Source organism: Terrapene carolina, unplaced genomic scaffold (genome assembly GCF_002925995.2).
Source record: "Terrapene carolina triunguis isolate 2854851 unplaced genomic scaffold, T_m_triunguis-2.0 Scaffold454, whole genome shotgun sequence".
NCBI classification, from domain to species: Eukaryota; Metazoa; Chordata; order Testudines; family Emydidae; genus Terrapene; species Terrapene triunguis.
The window spans coordinates 16707-38299 of NW_020664805.1; the positions used below are offsets into that span (position 1 = coordinate 16707).

Below are 21593 nucleotides of genomic sequence, written 5' to 3' on the forward strand. Positions count from 1 at the left end.
ATTGCAGCGCGGCGACGATAGTGATGAGGAAATTGACATGGACCTCTCACAAGGCACAGGCCCCAGCAATGTGGAAATCCTGGTGTTACTGGGGCAGGTTCATGCCGTGGACCGCCGATTCTGGGCCCGGGAAACAAGCACAGAGTGGTGGGACCGCATCGTGTTGCAGGTCTGGGACGATGCCCAGTGGCTGCGAAACTTTCGCATGCGTAAGGGCACTTTCATGGAACTTTGTGACTTGCTTTCCCCTGCCCTGAAGCGCCAGAATACCAGGATGAGAGCAGCCCTCACAGTGGAGAAGCGAGTGGCGATAGCCCTGTGGAAGCTTGCAACGCCAGACAGCTACCGGTCAGTCGGGAATCAATTTGGAGTGGGCAAATCTACTGTGGGGGCTGCTGTGATCCAAGTTGCCAGGGCAATGAGAGACCTGGTGATATCAAGGGTAGTGACTCTGGGAACCGTGCAGACCATACTGGATGGCTTTGCTGCAATGGGATTCCCAAACTGTGGTGGGGCGATAGACGGAACCCATATCCCTATCTTGGCACCGGCGCACCAAGCCACCGACTACATAAACCGCAAGGGGTACTTTTCAATGCTGCTGCAAGCCCTGGTGGATCACAAGGGACGTTTCACCGACATCAACGTGGGCTGGCCGGGAAGAGTACATGATGCTCGCGTCTTCAGGCAGTCTCTTCTGTTTCGAAAGCTGGAGGAAGGGACTTTCTTCCCAGACCAGAAAATAACAGTTGGGGATGTTGAAATGCCTATCGTGATCCTTGGGGACCCAGCCTACCCCTTAATGCCATGGCTCATGAAGCCATACACAGGCAGCCTGGACAGCAGTCAGGACCTGTTCAACTACAGGCTGAGCAAGTGCCGAATGGTGGTGGAATGTGCATTTGGCCGTTTAAAAGCGCGCTGGCGCAGCTTACTGACTCGCTCAGACCTTAACGAAAAGAATCTCCCCATTGTTATTGCTACTTGCTGTGCGCTCCACAATATATGTGAAAGTAAGGGGGAGACATTTATGGCGGGGTGGGAGGTTGAGGCAAATCGCCTGGCCGCTGATTACGCGCAGCCAGACACCAGGGCGGTTAGAGGAGCACAGCAGGGCGCGGTGCGCATCAGAGAAGCGTTGAAAACCAGTTTTGTGACTGGCCAGGCTACGGAGTGAAACTTCTGTTTGTTGCTCCTTGATGAACCCTCTGCCCCTCCCCCACCACCCTGTTAACTCTACTTCCCTGCAAACCAACCACCCCACCCTCCCCTACTATCCTCCCCCCTTCGAGCACCACTTGCAGAGGCAATAAAGTCATTGTTGCTTCACATTCATGCATTCTTTATTAATTCAGCACACAACTAGGGGGATAATTGGAAAGGTAGCCCGGGATGGGTGGGGGAGGAGGGAAGGAAAAGGACACACTCCAATTTAAAACTTTAAAACTTATTGCTATGGAAATCATCTAGGGTGGAGTGAGTGGGTGGCCGAAGGCCCCCCCCACCGTGTTCTTGGGCGTCTGGGTGAGGAGGCAATGGGACTTGGGGAGGATGGCTGCTGGTTACAGAGGGGCTGTAGCGGCGGTCTCTGCTCCTGCTGCCTTTCCTGCAGCTCAACCATACGCAGGAGCATATCACTTTGATGCTCCAGCAGCCGGAGCATCGACTCTTGCTTTCTGATTACAAGTTGACGCCACCTCTCCTCTTCAGCCCGCGTTTCAGCACGCAACTTCTCATCTTCAGCACGCCACCTCTCCTCTCGCTCATATTGGGCTTTTTTAAAATCAGTCATTGACTGCCTCCACGCATTCAGCTGTGCTCTGTCAGCGTGGGAGGCAGTCTGAAGTTCAGTAAACATTTCGTCACGCGTCCTTCGCTTCCTTCTTCGAATATTCACTAGCCTCTGCGAAGGAGTAAGATTTGCAGCTGGTGGAGAAGGGAGAGGTTGTTAAAAAAGATACATTTTAGAGAACAATGGGTAGACTCTTTCACGTTAGATTTTGCTGTTCACAACATCACACAGCACATGTGCTTTCGTTACAAGGTCGCATTTTTCCTCTTATATTGAGAGTCTCCTGGTTTGGTGTGAGAGATCACTCACGCAGTGCCAGGACACAGATTTCAGCTTGCAGGCAGCCATGGTAAGACATATAGTCTTTGGGCTTTTTTAACCTTCTTAACATGTGGGGATGGTTTCAAACAGTTCTGCCCTCATTTCCCATACCAAGCACCCGTGCCATTTAAAATGGGTTTGCAATGTAAAAGGAGGGGCTGCGATTTCAGGTTTAACATGCAGCACAAACCCAACTAACTCCCCTCCCCCTCACACCCAATTCTCTGGGATGGTCACTTCACCCCTCCCCCCCACCGCGTGGTTAACAGCGGGGAATATTTCTGTTCAGCAGACCAGGAAGGGGCACCTCTGAATGTCCCCTTAATAAAATTGCCCCATTTTAACCAGGTGACCGTGAATGATATCACTCTCCTGAGGATAACAAAGAGTGATAAGGAATGGATGTTGTCTGCATGCCAGCAAACACCGGGACCATACGCTGCCATGCTTTGTTATGCAATGATTCCAGACTACGTGCTACTGGCCTGGCGTGGTAAAGTGTCCTACCATGGCGGACGGGATAAGGCAGCCCTCCCCAGAAACCTTTTGCAAAGGCTTTGGGAGTACATGAAGGAGAGCTTTCTGGAGATGTCCCTGGAGGATTTCCGCTCCATCCCCATACACGTTAACAGACTTTTCCAGTAGCTGTACTGGCCGCGATTGCCAGGGCAAATTAATCATTAATCATTAAACACGCTTGTTTTTAAACCATGTGTAATATTTACAAAGGTACACTCACCAGAGGTCCCCTGTGTGCCCTCAGGGTCTTGGGTGAGTTCGGGGGTTACTGTTTCCAGGTCCAGGGTGACAAACATATCCTGGCTGTTGGGGTAACTGGTTTCTCCGCTTCCTTGCTGCTGTGAGCTATCTATGTTCTCTCCATCCTCATCTTCCTCGTCCGCCGAACCCGCTTCCCCGTTTGCAGAGAGGGACTCATAGAACACGCTTGGGCTAGTGGTGGCTGCACCCCCTAGAATGGCATGCAGCTCCGCGTAGTAGCGGCATGTTTGCGGCTCTGCCCCGGACCTTCCGTTTGCGTCTCTGACTTTGTGGTAGGCTTGCCTTAGCTCCTTAATTTTCACGCGGCACTGCCGCGCGTCCCTGTTATGGCCTCTGTCCTTCATGGCCTTGGAGATCTTTTCTAATGTTTTGCCGTTTCTTTTACTGTTTCGGAGTTCGGCGAGCACTGCTTCATCTCCCCAGATGGCGATCAGATCCTGTACCTCCCGTTCGGTCCAGGCTGGAGCTCTTCTGCGATCCTGGGACTGGGACTGGGACTCCATCATGGTTACCTGTGCTGATGAGCTCTGCATGGTCACCTGTGCTCTCCACGCTGAGCAAACAGGAAATGAAATTCAAACGTTCGCGGGGCTTTTCCTGTCTACCTGGCCAGTGCATCTGAGATGAGAGTGCTGTCCAGAGCGGTCACAATGAAGCACTGTGGGATAGCTCCCGGAGGCCAGTAATGTCGAATTCCGTCCACACTAACCCAATTCCGACCCCCTAAGGTCGATTTTATCGCTAATCCCCTTGTCGAGGTGGTGTTAGGAAACCGGTTTAAAGGGCCCTTTAAGTCGACAGAAAGGGCTTCGTAGTGTAAACGTGTCCAGGCTTACGTCGATTTAACGCTGCTAAAGTCGACCTAAACTCGTAGTGTAGACCAGGCCTATGTCGAACTAAATGGCTTCCTGGTGTGGACGGGTGCAGGGTTAATTCGATATAACGGCGCTAAATTCGACATAAAAGCCTAGTGTAGACCAGGCCTAAGAGTGGTTTAAACCTGGTTTATCTCTTTAGCTTATGGCGGTACATTTTTATAGGTGAAAGCTAAACTGATGAGTCCACACACAAGTTGCACTGTTTTAACTAAACAAATTTAAGTGAAACTGGTGCAAGTTGTGTATCGGCAATCTTTTAGTTCTTCAGGGCTAAAGCTTAATGAGCTCCTAGGTGTCATGCAAATCTTCATTATTTACACTGGCTTTTCTTGAGGGGGGAGATTACAGTTGATGGAGGCAGGGATGGGAGAATCATTTAATCTTGTTGGCATTATCAATGAAGATGTTCTTAAGGGACACAGTCAACTTGAAATCTACCAAATTAAAAAAAACAAACAGTACTTAATATACTGTATTAGTATGTGCTATAATGTTCAATTTAGGGGTGTGTTGTTTTTTTAACTGGTGGTTAATAAATTTCAGTGAAATGGGCAGGATCTAACAAACTCAATTTCTGGGTCCGTAGCTATAGTACATTTCCTCTGTAGTGAATCTTTACTTCATAATAATAAATATAGAATCAAATAAATGTCACAGTTCTGAAACAAGTGAACTAATTATGTGTGTTTCTTCTCTAGCTCCTATTCCAACGTATGTCTTGGGTGCCAATAACCCGGAAACTGTACATTATTTTCCAGATGTCAATGGCTGTGAACTAGCTGAGAACATTACATACTTAGGTAATGGTATAGATTTTATTTCTGTGTTGGGAATCCGATGTGCGCTTTATGGGAGTATTAAAATGTTGCTGTAGGGGTGCCTTAATTTAGGTTGTGTTGGCCCTTTCATTCCAAACTTCACTTGTTCATTTCTTCACTTGTTGATACCTTCCTTCAGAAATCATGTCAACTAATCTCTCGTACTGAGTCTCAGGCCCAAGATGAATTGTTTTTGAAACCGTAATAAAATCCATTCTGCTTTTTTTTCCGATAAGCAACATAAAAAGACATCATTTGTACTTTTACAACATTTTCAACTTCTTATGAGCTCAACAGAGCTATTTGGGTTGTCAAACTGAGCTTGTTGGACAAGTTTCAATGAAGTCGTCAAGCTGCCAATTTTGGGGAAAAAATGGTTGGGAAACAAGTTAATGGCAAAAGAACAAAATCCATTGCATATATGCAGTATGAATTTTCCTTCCTAATTCAGCTATGCATTTATTGTATGTCCACGCAACAGAACTGTGCATGAGCTAGTCTACCTCAGCTAGTGCGAGCTACAACAGCCGTGGATTCATGCTAGCTGAAGACAATGCAGCACGGACTTCAGAGAGGGCTAGCAGTCAGGCTACATACCTAGGGCCAAACTGGGCTTGTACTACCTGTACTGGAGCTTGCCCTGCACTGTTTTCACTGCTATTGTTACCCAAGCTAGCTGGATTCAAGCTAGCTCACGTAGGCTAGTCCATACACAGAAGATAAGAATGGCCACAGTATTACCCAGTATGGCCAATGCCAGATGCTTTAGAGGGAATGAACAGAACAGGACAATTATTGAGTGATCCATCCACTGTTGTCCAGTTCAAGCATCTAGCAGTCAGCGGCTTAGTGATACCCAGAGCATGAGGTTGCGTCCCTGACCATCTTGGCTAATAGCCATTGGTGGACATATCTTCCGTGAACTTACCTAATTCTTTTTTGAACCCAGTTATACTTGTAGCCTTCACAACATCCTCTGACCCCTGGTTCTTGTGTTACGTGAAGGGGTAAATAACATTTCCTTTTTCACTTTCTCCACACCACTCATGATTTTATAGATCTCTATAATATCACCCCTTAGTCGTCTCTTTTCCAAGCTGAACAATCCCAGTTTTTTAATCTCTGTTTATATGGAAGCCGTTCCACACCCTTAATCATTTTTGTTCCCCTTCTATGTACTGTTTCCAATTCTAATATATATTTTTTGAGAGGGGACAATCAAAACTGTATGCAGTATTCAGGGGATGGGCATTCCATGGCTTTATATAGTGGTATTATGACATTTTCTGTCTTATTATTTATCCATTTCCTAATGGTTCCTAACATTCTGTTAGCTTGTTCCAGATCATTTATGAATATGTTGAACAGCACTGGTCTTAGTACAGACCCTTGGGAATCCCTCTATTTATCTCTTGCCACTGTGAAAACTGACTGTTTATTGCTACCCTTTTGTTTCCTGTCTTTTAACCGGTTACTAATCCATAAGAGCACCTTCCCTCTTATCCGAAGACTGCTTACTTTGCTTAAGAGCCTTTGGTGAGGGATCTTGTCAAATTCTTTTTCTAAGTATACTATATCCACTGGATTACCCTTCTCCACATGTTTAACCCCCTCAAATGATTCTAATAGATTGGTGAGGCATGATTTTCCTTTACAAAAACTGTGTTGACTCTTCCCCAACAAATCGTGTTCATCTGTGTGACTGATATTTCTGTTCTTTTAGTATAGTTTCAGCCAATTTGCCCAGTACTGAAGTTAGACTTACCGGCTTACGTAACTGCGAGGATCCACCTCTGGAGCATTTTTTAAAAAATTGGCATTACATTAGCTACTCTCCAGTCATCTTGTACAGAGGATGATTTAAGCAATAGTTTACATACCAAAGCTAATACTGTAGTTCTACAATTTCATATTTGAGTTTCTTCAGAACTCTTGGGTGAATACCTTCTGGTCCTAGTGACTTATTACTGCTGAATTTATCATTTATTCAAAAACCTCTTGGACCAGATTTCATGTGCTTCTTAGGACTGTATCAAGAATTGCCTCTCCCCTTGTGGGTTCCAGAACTAGCTGCTCCAAGAAGCAGTCATTGATGATGTCTAGAAATTTTATCTCTGTGTCCCATCCTAAGCTGACATGTACCCATGTAGTATGGGTTTTGTTGAAATCCCCCATTATTATTGTGTTTTCTATTTTTGTAGCCTCTTTAATCCCCCTGAGCATTTTAAATGGAAAGGGGTTTCCAGTCATTGAGCCAAATCCTGGAATCCTGACTGCAATTAATGCATTACCAGAGCCAGTCAGTTTCCTCATAAGCAAGGACCGCAAAACTTGGCCTCCTGTTAGCATGACACATTTTAGTAGTTTCTTACAATACTTAATTTCATTTGTGTTTTACTACAGGTCGTAAGGGTATTTTCAGCGGCACCTCAGGATTGCAGATTGCCTACCTGAGTGGTACAGAATCCCTTAGTGAGCCAGCTCCTGCCTACAGTTTCAGCTCCAAGGATGTGTCAGAACTGAAAATACCTTTATTATCTACTCCAAAATTCAAAGGTGTCGATATCTTGCTAACATCTCCCTGGCCCAGAGGTGTAGGGAATTTTGGAAATAAACCTGTAAGTATTCAAATTCAGTTGAAATGGGTTAAATGTGCAGTTAACTAATACTTTGACTTCCACTCACTGTAGCTATTTGTAGATTTAAAAAAAAAAAAGCTTTAAAAATGGTTTGTCAGACTGGTTTCTGTTCTGAGGATGCGTATCTTGGCTCTTGAAGTGGGTAAGTAGGGCCCATGGTGTCTTCTTGAGTTCAGACAATGAGCTGTCATCTTTCCTGTGGACTAATTGTTTTCCACACTAGGATTGTTTGTGGTACAAATTTGAGCCGTTTTTCATTCCAATTAATCTTTTGAATCTTTTACTAGCTGACTTGCTGATCTTGTAACTTCTTTAGTTTCATGTGTGTGAAGTATGCTGGATAATCTGATTTCACCCACAGGCCTCTTGCAGACTCCTTGTAACAGCAGCTTACCTCTCCCTAGTGATGAGGCACATCTGCTACCTCAGTTTCTTCACTATCGGGGGGGAAGGGATAGCTCAGTGGTTTGAGCATTGGCCTGCTAAACGCAGGGTTGTGAGGGGGCCATTTAGGGAACTGCGGTAAAAAAAAAACTGTTTGGGGATTTGTCCTGCTTTGAGCAGGGGGTTGGACTAGATGATCTCCCGAGGTCCCTTCCAATCCTGATATTCTATGATTCTATGATCAGTGGTCTTCTATGGGCTTGTACATTGCTGTGGTGCTCTTGACCCTCTGGTTAAAAGTTAGTCTCTCTTCTGGGGACAGCCAAAAGTCCAACTAAAGAAATAAGTCCTTCCAGCCCTCTCTGGGCTCTGAATAGCTCTTTGACTCCTTCTTAGGGCACTTTTGACTTTTTGTCGTCCGTGCAGGAGTGTATACCCATTACCCATAGGTAGGACTTTTCTGCTCTGGGTTCTGGCCCAAACCACCTGCTTCACTTTCCCTCAGCCGTTTCCTACATGACCTGTTGTTTGTCAGTCTGCTGCCTCTGGAGAGTCTCACTCTGCTCTCTCTCAGCACCTCCTGCTCCCATGGTCTCTTCTCTGCTGTGTGGAGGTCAGTGGAGTCTCCGTTGGTCCTTTCCCAGGCCCCACTTCCTGGAGAACCTGCTAGCATAGTGCTGCTCCTGCTAGCTTTCTTTTCACTGAGCACAGGCTGCCTTTTATAAGTAAGTCCCAACAGGCCTGGCTGTCAGTCACGTGGTCTCTGGACTCTGTCCAATGATCTGGGTGGTAAACTAGGCACAGGTGAGGCTGAACACAAACACTCTTATAGGGCTAGCTCACCCTGTGATACTACTGAAGTTTATATACTTCTTACCTGAGTGAAGGTCATTAAGTGTCACTCAACACATTTTTCCTGCACTACTGACTTTTCTGTTACACATCAGTTTACTGTAGTCAATGCAGGAAGCATCCACTATAAAGTTGAGTTCCAACTTCCAGTCAAGCTCCCATTTTCAGTTGCTCTTAACGTTTTCAAACACATTTTGGTAGGAGAAATGTCATGGTTGGTGTTGGCTAAAGAAGGGGTATGGTGATGGGGACTGTTCGAAGTGGAGGATGAAAATTTGAGCAAAAATGTTCAGTTTTTGTGTTAAGTGGACATGGGAAAAATAATTTCCCCCATATATTCTAAACACGCATTTTTCTCTCTGAACACTTAAAGTCTAAAACTAGAAACTTTGTACTTGTTCTATTTGGAGATCTCATTTATATTAACAAAGTAATCAAGGTTTGAAGAAATAGTTTGACTATTTTTAAAGGTTTGCATTTTTAATCTGGGGCCCCACAAATGGTTTGCTGGCGGAGGGTCCCAGCCTGACTTACCTAGATGGTTATTTGGGCCAGTGCTTGTAGCAGTGATGGGGAGGGCATGGGGTGAGGGCATTTGTGGGGGCTGGGGAGCTCTCATGGATGGGGACAAGAAGGGGGAGCATAGATATTCCCCAGTCTCGTTTGTTCATGGAGGGTGTCCAATGGAGAACAGGGCTGAGGGGGGGAGAAAGGAGGGGCCGGGAGGCAGCTAACTAGGGGGATATGGGAGAGTGTGTGTATCTGGGGATTATATCTAGCCACCCACTGCCAGGGCTTCTGAGCTCTGTGCCAGAGCTTTCCCTTTGTTTAAAAAATACGATCTCTGGTAGCGGGAAGAGCTGGGTCAATAGCTGAGCTTTTCAAGCCCACTGCAAGCATCATCTATGGGAGAATTCGAACTCTGGCTCGACCATGCTGCTGTTCAGCAGAGGTGCAGAGCACTAAATCTCTAAAATACACAGAACAAAGAAACTCTGTGCTGAACCATTTTTCTCTGCATTGCAAACCCACAGGATTTTAGACTAATGCTTTATTTGCCTTTTATAGGGAGAAATGGATACTAAGAGATGTGGATCTGTGTTAATATCTAATTTAGCCACAAGTCTGAAGCCAAGATATCACTTTGCTGCATTGGAGAAGACCTATTATGAAAGACTTCCTTATAGGTATGTAGGACCTTGAGAAACCACTCTTATTTTATAAGAAAGTGTGGTGTTCTAGCGTGTTGGGAAGCAATTCTAAAATTATAATTTACCGAAGCCGCATGATAGTTTGTAGGTACCTTAATTTATTCCAGCGTACACCCTGACTTCATCTCAAGCATATGTTGTGGCCATAACCCCCATCTACACTAGGAAGTCGACCCACTGCTGATAATAAATGTCAGCAATACATCCCTATGAATTTATGTTACAAATAGAATAACTGCTACTGTGGATTTCACAAAACACGTTTCCTCACCAAGAGGTCACGGCAGCATTCTACATGGTTGGAGACAGATGAAGTTAGGCAGACTGGCCACCACAGGGAAGAGAAGCAGGACGAATTCCACACACCTAGTAGTTCCTATCGATACCAGGCCCTCATTGTGGAAACTAAGAAAGATACTTTCCCTTGGGCCCAACAGGCCCAAGGGAAGGGAGAGATGTATTTGGCACTGGTGAGGCCACGCCTGGAGTATTGCATCCAGTTTTGGGCCCCCCTCTACATAAAGGATGTGGACAAATTGGAGAGAGTCCAGCAGAGGGCAACAAAAATGATTAGGGGGGTGGGGCACACGACTTGCGAGGAGAGGCTGAGGGAACTGGGCTTATTTAGTCTGCAGAAGAGAAGAGTGAGGGGGGATTTGATAGCAGCCTTCAACTTCCTGAAGGGGGGTTCCAAAGAGGATGGATCTAGGCTGTTCTCAGTGGTGGCAGATAACAGAACAAGGAGCAATGGTCTCAAGTTGCAGTGGGGGAGGTCTAGGTTGGATATTAGGAAAAACTATTTCACTAAGAGGGTGGTGAAGCACTGGAATGGGTTGCCTAGGGAGGTGGTGGAATCTCCATCCTTAGAGATTTTTAAGGCCCAGCTTGACAAAGCCCTGGCTGGGATGATTTAGTTGGGGTTGGTCCTGCTTTGAGCAGGGGATTGGACTAGATGACCTCCTGAGGTCTCTTCCAACCCTAATCTTCTATGATTGTATGTATGGAACATATGCGTGGGTGGCAGCTCTGCCCAACCTGTAAGAAAATCAAGCTTACCCACAAAGAGTTCTCCAATTTTCCAAGGAAGACAGACAATCCTTGTTGGGGATTCAGTACTCCGAAGAACTGAAATAGTATTCTGCAAGGGACAGGAGGACAACCGGAGAGTGTGCTACGTTTCCAGAGCCAAGACTTGAGATGTTAATCTAAGATTGAATAAGCTTTTTAAGTCTACGGGGAAGGATCCATTGGTGATGGTTCAAATTGGCAGTAACAGCACGGTGTTGGGAGATATCTCAGAGATAGCAGATGACCTCAGTGAACTCGGAGCATGCTGAAGAAGTGTGTCCAAACAATCTTCTTTGAGATCCTTCATATCCTATGTGCAAAGGAAGGCAGAAGAGTCTGGATGTGAATTGCTGGGTAGGAGAGCTTTGGTTTTGTGGAACGTTGGCCCATGCTCTATGGGGAGAGGGGCCTGCGTAGTTTGTATAGCCTTCACCTCCAATCTCCTGGAGGACAGGCTGGCTAAGTAGCCAGGAGGGAGAAAGGGGATGGTAAAAAGAGGGAAGATATGAGTCCTTAGTTAGGACAAAATTGAGATGTTGAGAACAAAATTAAGCAAAGAGGCAAACGACACGAAGAGAAGAAATTTTTGAATTGAATTCTTGAAATTTTCCTAATTCTTGGAGCCTGAGTAACAAACAAGAGGAACTGGGATTGCTCATTTATGAGCATAAATTTTATCTAGCTGATATAAATGAAACCTGGTTGGATGATTCATAAAATGAAATGTTAAACCTATTTGGGAAAGATCGTGCGAGCAAAAGGGGAGTGGCTGTGTGTGTGTTGGGCGGGGGGACGGAGGATGGCATAACTATTTTCCGAGTCACTGATAACTCAGAAGAAAATGATCTTGATTGCTTATGGATCCTATGTCCTAATATATAAAGAACAAGACTGGGTACTAGTTGGTCTCTGCTACAAGCCATCAAATTACACATGGAACAGGATGCTTGCTTCCTTACGCACCAATCTATAATGTGTAAAGAGAAGAGAAAAATGTGTGATCATGGGGGACTTAAGTTTGAGTGACATACGCTGGAGGTCTTATGCTACCAATCGTTGGATTTTGTAAACATTACAAATAACTAGGGCTGTCAATTAATCACAGTTAACTCACGCGATTAAAAAAAAAATCGCGATTAATCGCAGTTTTAATTGCACTGTTAAACAATAGAATACCAATTGAAATTTATTAAATATTTTGGATTTTTTTTACATTTTCATATTTATTGTATTCTGTGTTGTAATTGAAATCAAAGGATATATGTTTGATTACATATATTTGCACTGTAAAAGTGATAAAAGAAACAGTATTTTTCAATTTGTCTCATACAAGTTCTGTAGTGCAATCTCTTTGTCGTGAAAGTGCAACTTTTTTTGTTACATAACTGAACTCAAAAACGAAACGAAACAATGTAAAACTTCAGAGCCTACAAGTCCCTCAGTCCTACTTCTTGTTCAGCCAATTGCTAAGACAAACAAGTTTGTTTACATTTACGGGAGATAATGCTGCCCACTTCTTATTTACAATGTCACCAGAAAGTGAGAACTGGCATTTGCATGGCATTTTTGTAGCCAGCATTGCAAGGTATTTACGTGCCATATATGCTAAACATTCGTATGCCCCTTCATGCTTCGGCCACTCTTCCAGAGGACATGCTTTCATGCTGATGATGCCTGTTTTAAAAAAAAAATGCATCAATGAAATTTGTGACTGAACTCTTTGGGGGAGAATTCTATGTCCCCTACTCTGTTTTACCCGCATTCTGCATATATTTCATGTTATAGCAGTCTCGGATGATGACCCAGCACGTTTGTTTTAAGAACACTTTCGCTGCAGATTTCACAAAACACAGAGAAGGTACCAATGTGAGATTTCTAAAGAAAGCTACAGCACTCGACCCAAGGTTTAAGAATCTGAAGTACCTTCCAAAATCTGAGAGGGATGAGGTGTGGAGCATGCTTTCAGAAGTCTTAAAAGATCAACATTCCGATGCAGAAACTATAGAACCCAAACCACCAAAAAGGAAAATCTCCTGGTGGCATCGGACTCAGATGATGAATGTGAACATGTGTCGGTCCTCACTGCTTTGAATTGTTATCAAGCAGAATCAGTCATCAGCATAGACGCATGTCCCCTGGAATGGTGGTTGAAGCATGAATCTTTAGTGCATCTGGCATATAAATACCTTGCGACGCCGGCTACAAAAGTGCCATGAGAATGCCTGTTCTCATTTTCGGGTGACTTTGTAAACAAGAAGCAGGCAGCATTATCTCCTGCAAATGTAAACAAACTTGTTTGTCTGAGCAATTGGCTGAACAAGAAGTAGAACTGAGTGGACTTGCAGGCTCTAAAATTTACATTGTTTTTGAATGCAGTTTTTGTTTTTTTTTACAGTGCAAATAGTTGTAGTCAAAAATAAATATAAAGTGAGCACTGCACACTTGGTATTCTGTGTTGCAATTGAAATCAATATATTTGAAAATGTAGAAAAAAATCCAAAAATATTTAAATAAATGGTGTTTAACAGTGCAATTAATTTTTTTAATCATGCGATTAATTGTGTTTAATTTTTTTAATTGCTTGACAGCCCTACAAATAACAATTTCCTACCTCAAAAAGTGTTGCAATCAGTACATGGGAATTCTACATTAGATCTTATCTTAACAGATAAAGAGGAACTGATCACAGAACTTAATTTAAGGTCAGTTTAGGTACAAATGCTCATGATTTGATCATTTATAATGTGTAAGCAGAATAAAGTCCAGACCAGGAATATATATATACTTGGTGCTTTAATGGGGCCCACTTCACAAAGCTAAAAACAATTATAAGCCAGATCAGCTGGGAAGAAAATTTCATCAGAAAAATGTGAATGATAATTGGGGATCATTTAAGAACACCTTCCTAGATGCCCCCAAAGCCACAGGCCTGGTCTACACTAAGACTTTAATTCGGATTTAGCTGCGTTAATCCGAATTAACCCTTCACCCGTCCACACTACAGAGCCAGTTAATTCGAATTAAAGGGCACTTAAAATCGATTTCTGTACTCCACCTCGACGAGCGGAGTAGTGCCTAAATCGATTTTGTTAATTCGAATTAGGGTTAGTGTGGCCGCACACCACCGAATTACTGTGGTTAAAGTAATGGGGTAGTGTGGCCGCACACCACCGAATTAATGTGGTTAAAAACCGAATTAATGTGCTTAGTGTGGCCGCGCACAATCGAATTTATACAACCTGTTTCCCAAATTCGAATTATCTAAATTCGGATTAATCCTGTAGTGTAGACATACCCACAATCTCACAAATGAGAAGGAAACCTCTAATGGTTATTTAAAGGGGAAGTGGTGAAGGCAGCTATACAAAATTAATAAAATAATATATAACAAATGGAAGAAAGGGGAAATGTATAGTAATTTAATATAAATCTGAAGTTAGCAATTGTAGAAAATTAAAAAGGAAAGCCAACGGACACAAGGAGGAATCTGTGGCTAGCGGAGTTAAGGATAATAGGAAGGAGTTTTTTAAATCTATTGAGAGCAAAAGGAATCCTGACAGTGGCACTGGTCCATTGCTGGATAGAAATGGTAGGATTATCAATCATCATGCAGAAAAGGCAGAAGTGTTCAATAAATATTTCTATGATGTATTTAGGGAACACACGTGACATAGTCCCATTTTATATGATCGTAACACTGCATTCCACTAGTATTTCTGGAGTCTTCAACAGAAGTTACTAAAATCAGACATTTTTTCAGCCAGATCACTTCCATCCAAGAGTTTTAAAAGAGCTGACTGAAGGGCTCGCTGGACTGTTAATGTTGATTTTCAATATGTCTTAGAGCACTGGGATAGTTTCAGAAGACTGAAATAAAGCTAATGTGTAACTTTTGAAAAGGGTAATGGCCTGTCAGTTTGACATCAATCCTGGGCAAGATAATAGAATGGCTAATACAGGGCTTGATTAATAAAGAATTAAATGAGGGTAATGTAATTAAAGCACATCAATATGGGTTTTTGGAGGATAGATCCTGTCAAATTAACTATCTTTTTAGATATTATACATTTGGTTGCTAAAGATAATAGTGTTGATATCATTCGCTTACACTTCTCTAAGGTGTTTGACTTGGTACTGCACTACATTTTGATTTTAAAAAATTAGAATGATATAAAATTAATATGGCACATGTTAAATGGATAAAACCTGGCTAACTGATAAGATTTCAGAATGTAACGGTAAATGGGGAATAGTCATTAAGCATGTCTGTGTGCAGCAGGGTCCCTAGAGATTGGTTTTTGGCCCTACGCTATTTAACATTTTTATCAGTGACCTGGAAGAAAACATAAAAGCATCACTGATAAAGTTTGCGGATGGCACAAAGCTTGGTGGAGTGGCACGTAATGAAGAGGGCAGGTCTCTGATTCAGAGCAATCTAGATTGCTTGGTAAACAGGGCTCAAGGAAACAGTATGCATTTTACTATGCATGCCATCCTATCATCTAGGAACAAAAAACATAGGCCATGCTTACAGGATGAGGGACTCTGTCCTTGCAAGCAAAGACTCTGAAAATGATTTGGGGATTGTGGGAGACCATCAACTGAAGATGAGCTCCTGATGTGATGATGTGTCCAAATGAACGAATGAAATCCTGGGATACATTAATTGGGGAATCTCGAGTAGGAGTAAGAGGTTATCTTACCTCTGTATTTGGCACTGGCGCTACCACTCCTGGAATACTGTGTCCAGTTTTGGTGCCCACAATTCAAGAAGAATGCTGATAAATTGGCGAGGGTTCAGAGAATAGCCAGAAGAGTGAGTAAAGGATTAGAAATGAAGGAAGTGTAGAGTTAAGCACGAGGGTTTATTACGCACAGCGCTGGCGGAGTGTCCCTTTGCTTATTAGGCTCAGTGAGACACTGCTAAACAATTGATTACAATAGATTATGTAGGGTGCCAATGGGCGGAGAGAAGCGAGTTCCCGAGCCCCTGGATAGGTTCTAGCACCAAGACAAAATTAGCACAATAAACCAATAGTCTAAAAGATTACATAATGGCTCCGCCCATAGCTCGGGTTACAATGTTTGCTAGTACACAGGTGTTATCCCTCAAAATTCTCCTCTTGCAATGTGTAAGTTAAATGCTGATTTCAGGTCCAGAGAAATGACGGTGGCTCTTTCCAGACAGGTTAGCCCACAGGTACATTCTTGGAGGGTTTAAAGCAAAAAGAACAGTAAACAGCAATGACAATCGTGTATGGTTTACCACTGCGTTTCTGCGAACTAGGATTGGCATCTGTAAGGGAGGATGCCATAACTCATGCTATCCTGCTAGGCCTCTCCCTGAACCCTGGTCGGCATTCGGGGAGTATGTACCGTTATCTCTTCCTGAACCAGGGAGCAGACTTTTAAGGCGCCTCTTAGTGATTTATGTGCCTATAACTCGTGATAAGCCTCCCAATTACTGCTCTCCACCTGGAGTTATGCTGTCTCCGCTTATTTTATGTATAGTTAAAACAAACAAGGTCATCTCCTGATTATCCCAGCTTTCTTTAGCCTTGTGTTGTCCATTGTTAACTAGGCTTCAGACCAAGCCTTGGAATTTGGGTCTTTGTGAAAGGTTCTTAACAGAGACTGCAGTCAAGATCTTACATACATATTATTGGGATTTTGGCCCTTCAAGAAAACATTCCTCATAGTGATCGACTCAAGGAGCTCAGTTCATTTAGCTTAACAAAGAGAAGTTTAAGGGGTGACTTGATTATAATCTATAAGTACCTACAAGGGGAACAAATATTTAATAATGAGTTTTTCAATCTAGCAGACAACAGTATAACATGATGCAATGGCTGAAAGCTGAAGCTAAACAAATTCAGACTGGAAATCAGTCAGACATTTTTAATGGTGAGAGTAACTAACCACTGGAATAATTTATCCAGGGTCGTGGTGGAGTCTCCATCACTGAAAATTTTTAAATCAAGATTGGGTGTTTTTCTGTGGCCTGAGTTACACAGGACATCAGACTAGATGATCATAATGGGCCTTCCTGGCCTTAGAATCTATGAACCATTACAGAAACCCTGAGTCAGAGAATTGTTTTAACAGTTATAATTAATAATTAAACAATATTTGAGGCTGTTTTCTGTCTCCAGTGTAATAATTGGACCTGTAAATAAAAATGAAGCAAAGTCTAAGGACAATGTGTTGGCCCAGGATTGAGTTAAAATACTTAAATATCCTTTATCTCTGCACTCAAAAGTGGCTTTTATTCAAATTTGCAGGTCTGATAAGCTTCTGCCATCAGAACTTCTCATCTGTGGACTCAGGTTTAATTCTGGAGCATTCTAAGCATTTTGGCCCTAATCCAGCAAAGCATTTAAGAATGTGCTTAATTTTAACAATGTGAGTAATTTCATTGATACCACTGGGAGTACTTGTATGCTTAACGTTAAGCACAGCATAAGTACTTTGTTGGATCAGAGTGAAAATGCTCAGCACTCTGTAGAATTGAGCTCCACATACCCACATATTTATGCCATTACTCAGGCAACTTACTTTGAAGAAAATCCAGCAACAGTTACAACAGGCTGTATATTTGATTCCCTGGCTGGTTTACTCCTGAGGGCATTCTGTGCCAAAAAATTAAAAAATATTTTAAAATTCTGCAAATTTTATTTGTCAAATAAATGTGGAGGCTCCAGCATGGCCTTGGGGAGCACAGGCCCCTGGCTGCACAGAGGTGGGAGATCACTGTGCCGCTCCTCCCCGGACACAGACTCAGCGGTGAGGCTGCACCCAACCCTGACACGGCACAAGGACCCGGCCTGCCCCAGAAACACCCCAGGACCCTGCCCCTCTGTGTGGGGCAGGCAGACTCAGCAAGGCAGAATCCAAGTGTGGAGGGGCTTAATCTGGGGGGATCCATGTGTGGGTCGAGAGGGTTCTGTGTAGGGCAATCTGCGTGTGGGTGGCTCAGTGTGGGATCTGGGTGTATGGGGGATCTGGATGCACAGGGGCTTGTTGGGGGTCGGGGTTCTGAGTGCAACGGTAATGGGACTCTGCAGGGGGGTTCAGGTGAAGGTAGTCGGGGCTCTGCTCAGGGGCGTCTGAGTGTGTGTGTGGGGGAATAGAGCTCGGTGGGAGGTCTGGGGGGCTCAGTGGGGGGTCCAGATGCTGGTGGGGTGGGGATCCAGGTGCGGGTGGCTCATCGGGGTGGTCCAGGTACAAGGGAAGTAGAGCTCATCAGAGGGTTTCTGAGTGCGGGGGGTGGGGGTGGGGGTGAGGCTCGGCGGGAGGGTCTGGGTATGAGGGGGTCTGGATGCACGGAAGTTGGGTGGATGGGGGAGCTGATCCCTCCCCCTGCAGTTGAGAAGGAATGGGTACAGGAAGTGTTTGTGTGTGGGGGGGAGTTTCTGTGCTTCCTGCAGCCAGGGGAGAAATCTGGGGGTGGGTCTGACCCACCCCGGATGCTGTGCTGGGAAAGAGGAAGTCCCGTCCCCGCCCGTCCCAGCCCAGCCAGGACTAGCAGCTGAGCCCAGTGCAGGGTAGGAGCCACCAGCTGGGTCTTCCCCAGTCCCACCTCCTGCCCCACAGTGATTGACCTCTCTGCCAGCTGCCCTGGGCATCTGAAACATACTGCTGGGGAGGGTCGCGTGACCGCTCTTGTGGCTTCCCTTTGCTTACCCATCAGAAAGTCATTTTTCTGCGGGGAAGCAAATAAATCTGTGGGGGATTCTGCACGTGTGCAGTGTTCCCCCAGGAGTACTGGTTCTTAGTGGCAGTTATCAGCAAACAGTAGCTTCTGCTGTAATAATTTTGTCAAAAATACATTTAAAATGTTTGTTTTTCCAAAGAAACCATGTGGTCCTACAGGAGAATGCACAGCATGTGAGCAGATTTATAGCTCTTGCCAACGTTGGCAATACAAGCAAGAAAAAGGTAATGACAAATGCTTGATTATTTTCTTCTGTCAAATATAGATATTGTGGAAACAAGCATGACTTTGGACACCTAATTTACTTTTAGAGTATGGCCTGGGTCACTCATTGGCTGATGGGGCCTTTCTGATGTCACAGTTACATACAGACTTGCAACAGAGCAAAGTTGGAATCTCATCACTCAAGTAATATCCCATAATGTTTGATAGATGAGGTTAAAAACAGAGAAAACATTTTTAAAATCATGTCTGTTCCCCTCTGTGTCATACCCAGGGTACAATCCATACTAGTGAGTACCTTTGTCACCCCTGTCCTCTAACCTGGGGTGCCCTTTACATTGCTTTGCTGCTGTAGCCTGCAGTCCTGGACTGCTCACCAACAGCCTTTAGCATGTTTGGTCTGTGTGTGAGCTACAGCCAGCCACATCTAGGCTCTTACCAGCCATGTTTATACCCAACTTATTCCCAGTCTTAGATTTCCCCCCCAGAAACGTGTATCTTGTACGTGTATCTCTCCTGGACAATACCAGCTAATATGAAGTACGTCATTTGATTAATTGAAATGATATGCACATAACTTGCTACCCCAAATGGAGTTTCACATTCACTTCAGTTCAAACACACTGAATTACATAAAACCATAAAACAAATTTATTAACTACAAAGAAATAGTTTTTAAGTGGGGGGAAAAAAAATAAAACTAAAACTTAACAAACGATGGTAAACTCAAAATAAAGTTTTTTCTCTCCTCGTGCTCTCAGCAGTCTGACTGGCCAGACTTCTTAGGCTAGGACCCCTTCTTGTGTTTAATGGCTGATTCCTTTGTTCCTTTTCGTGCAGTGACTTGATTGCGTGTGTGCGTGCGTGTGTGTGTGCGTGTGTTCGTACTGCCCCTTCTTTTTATAGTCTTGTCTTCCCTTTCAGAAGCATTTCCATCTGGGAGCATGGTGATAGGCAGACAGTGTGGATGGGAACTCCCTGCTATTTCTTTACTAAAATGTAGATTTTCTCCCCTGCCCCCTTTACAGCTAAAGAATAGCCACTGAGCAGGTAAATGACCCATTGACCTTGTTTACACCTGGCTGAGGCATCAGCTTGCCCCTTGTCTCTGAGAAACTGGCTTGGCCACTCCCCAGACTTAGAACAAGTTTTAGTAACGCCAAATACTAGAATCTTATAACTTTAACAATGTTGCTACACATATTTTACAAGGACAATAATGACCAGCAAATAAGAGTTTTCAAATGATAGCTCACAAGGCATACCTTGTACAAAGATTATTACAATAGTGGGCTGGGGTGAATACAGGGGTACAGTCTGTCACCCCCTCCCACAAGGTTAAAGTAATTTAAAAAAAAATCCTTAAATATTTTAGTGAGATAGACAGTTAATTGTAACCTACTTCCTCTGCCTCATTGCCGCTCATCCCTGCCTTCCTCACATCTACTTTCCACTTTCCCCCTCCTGCAGTCCAGCTCCTTTATGAACTGAAGTGTCATGGAAACCCTTACAATTCACTGAAAATATTGTGGGCTTTCTGGTTGTTTGTGGGGGGCAGAAGGAGGAAAGCTAGCGAATAGACATTTGATGAAACCATCCACAGTAAAAGCATCTGGATAGATTTTTCAGAAGTGCTCAGTGCAACCGAGTCAGAGAGTTGAGCAGTCCCTGTTGTATTGTGTGGTGCTTGCACAACTGTCATTGAATTGTACATCACTTGTTTACTATTCCCCTGCTGGTCAATGACTGGTGATGATTGTTCAACACCCGCCTGCGTGTTGGTCACCTTCTTTGTTGTTGTCACTGGAGAATTTATAACATATTTCAGCCATACAGCAGAATCTCACAACTTCATACACACTAATGATATACATATTTTGACAGAAAAATGGGTTTCAGCAGATCATGTGATATCGTACATGGCATGCTTTGTATGAAATATATCCTAATTATATGACAGGGTAAATATAGGGTTCCAGGATGCTGCTGCACAATGCACCAGTTAAAAAATAATTCTCCAATTCGCCAAACTACCCTCTGTAGTTTTGCTAATGAAGCGCATTGTGGAGGCTGAAGTGAAGAGAGGCAATGGGTGGGAAAGAGGTAGGGCCTTCAGCGGAGGTGGTGGTTTGAAACTGCCTTCTGCTTATAGTCCCAAGCTGCTGTATGTTGGTCTTCCACCCAGATTAGCCTCAGGTTTCCTGTGGCCAAATCTAAACTGGGAGCTGGTTGATATTCCAAATATTATTTGCATAAAAGAGTAAATTAAAACTTGCAACTGGGAACAAATTGCTGCTGAAAGGGCAGTTGGTCTTTTCAAAGTGTTGGGACCTGGGATCCAAGGAACCTTAGGGAGGGAAAGATTTAGGGGGGTTGTGGGTGGGGGCTGGAATTGTGAACAAGTGTCATCAGAATAATAGAAGAGAGAGATTTATCACTTTTCCCTATTTTCTCTAATCCATTTAATGGGCACTACTTCCGGGTATGCTGCTGCTTTTCAAAAAGGTCCTAAAAAATGGAAATGTAAAATGAATTGAATTCTTGTTGTGAAGCTAGTTGTTCATTTTCAGAGTTAGCGTCTCCGTGCCTCTTGGGTTGCTGAATCTGAGTCGTTGAATCATTTTTGTTTTTTCCAGTATCTCTATGCATTTAGTATTCTCCCAATGCGCTCAATGGACCCTGCAGAGCTAGTGAAACAGCCACAGGATGTCACTGAAAACCCATATCAGAGATCTGGGAAAGAGGCACATCAGCCAAAGATGCTCTCAGGTGCAGAGGTACAATATGTTCAGCCTTTGCGTGAGTGAGCTGCTTCTTTCTTCTGCAGCATAAAACAGTGCTTGGGTTTGGAACCTTTGAGAGTTTCCATCCAAAGTGCTTTGAATTTCGGAGGGATGGTTTGGGTTGATGCACA

General features: G+C 43.9%; 1 protein-coding gene across 3 annotated transcripts in view; it reads left to right on the forward strand.

The window, feature by feature from the left end:
* CWF19L1 (CWF19 like cell cycle control factor 1) overlaps positions 1 to 21593 on the forward strand; it is a 69553-nt gene that overhangs the window by 15482 nt on the left and 32478 nt on the right. For all 3 annotated transcript variants that reach the window (XM_026658517.2, XM_026658520.2, XM_026658518.2), the window contains exons 4-8: positions 4470 to 4571; positions 6993 to 7207; positions 9533 to 9651; positions 18597 to 18681; positions 21316 to 21456. In XM_026658517.2, the coding sequence (XP_026514302.1) occupies positions 4470 to 4571; positions 6993 to 7207; positions 9533 to 9651; positions 18597 to 18681; positions 21316 to 21456 (662 nt within the window). The remainder of the gene's footprint in view (positions 1 to 4469; positions 4572 to 6992; positions 7208 to 9532; positions 9652 to 18596; positions 18682 to 21315; positions 21457 to 21593) is intronic.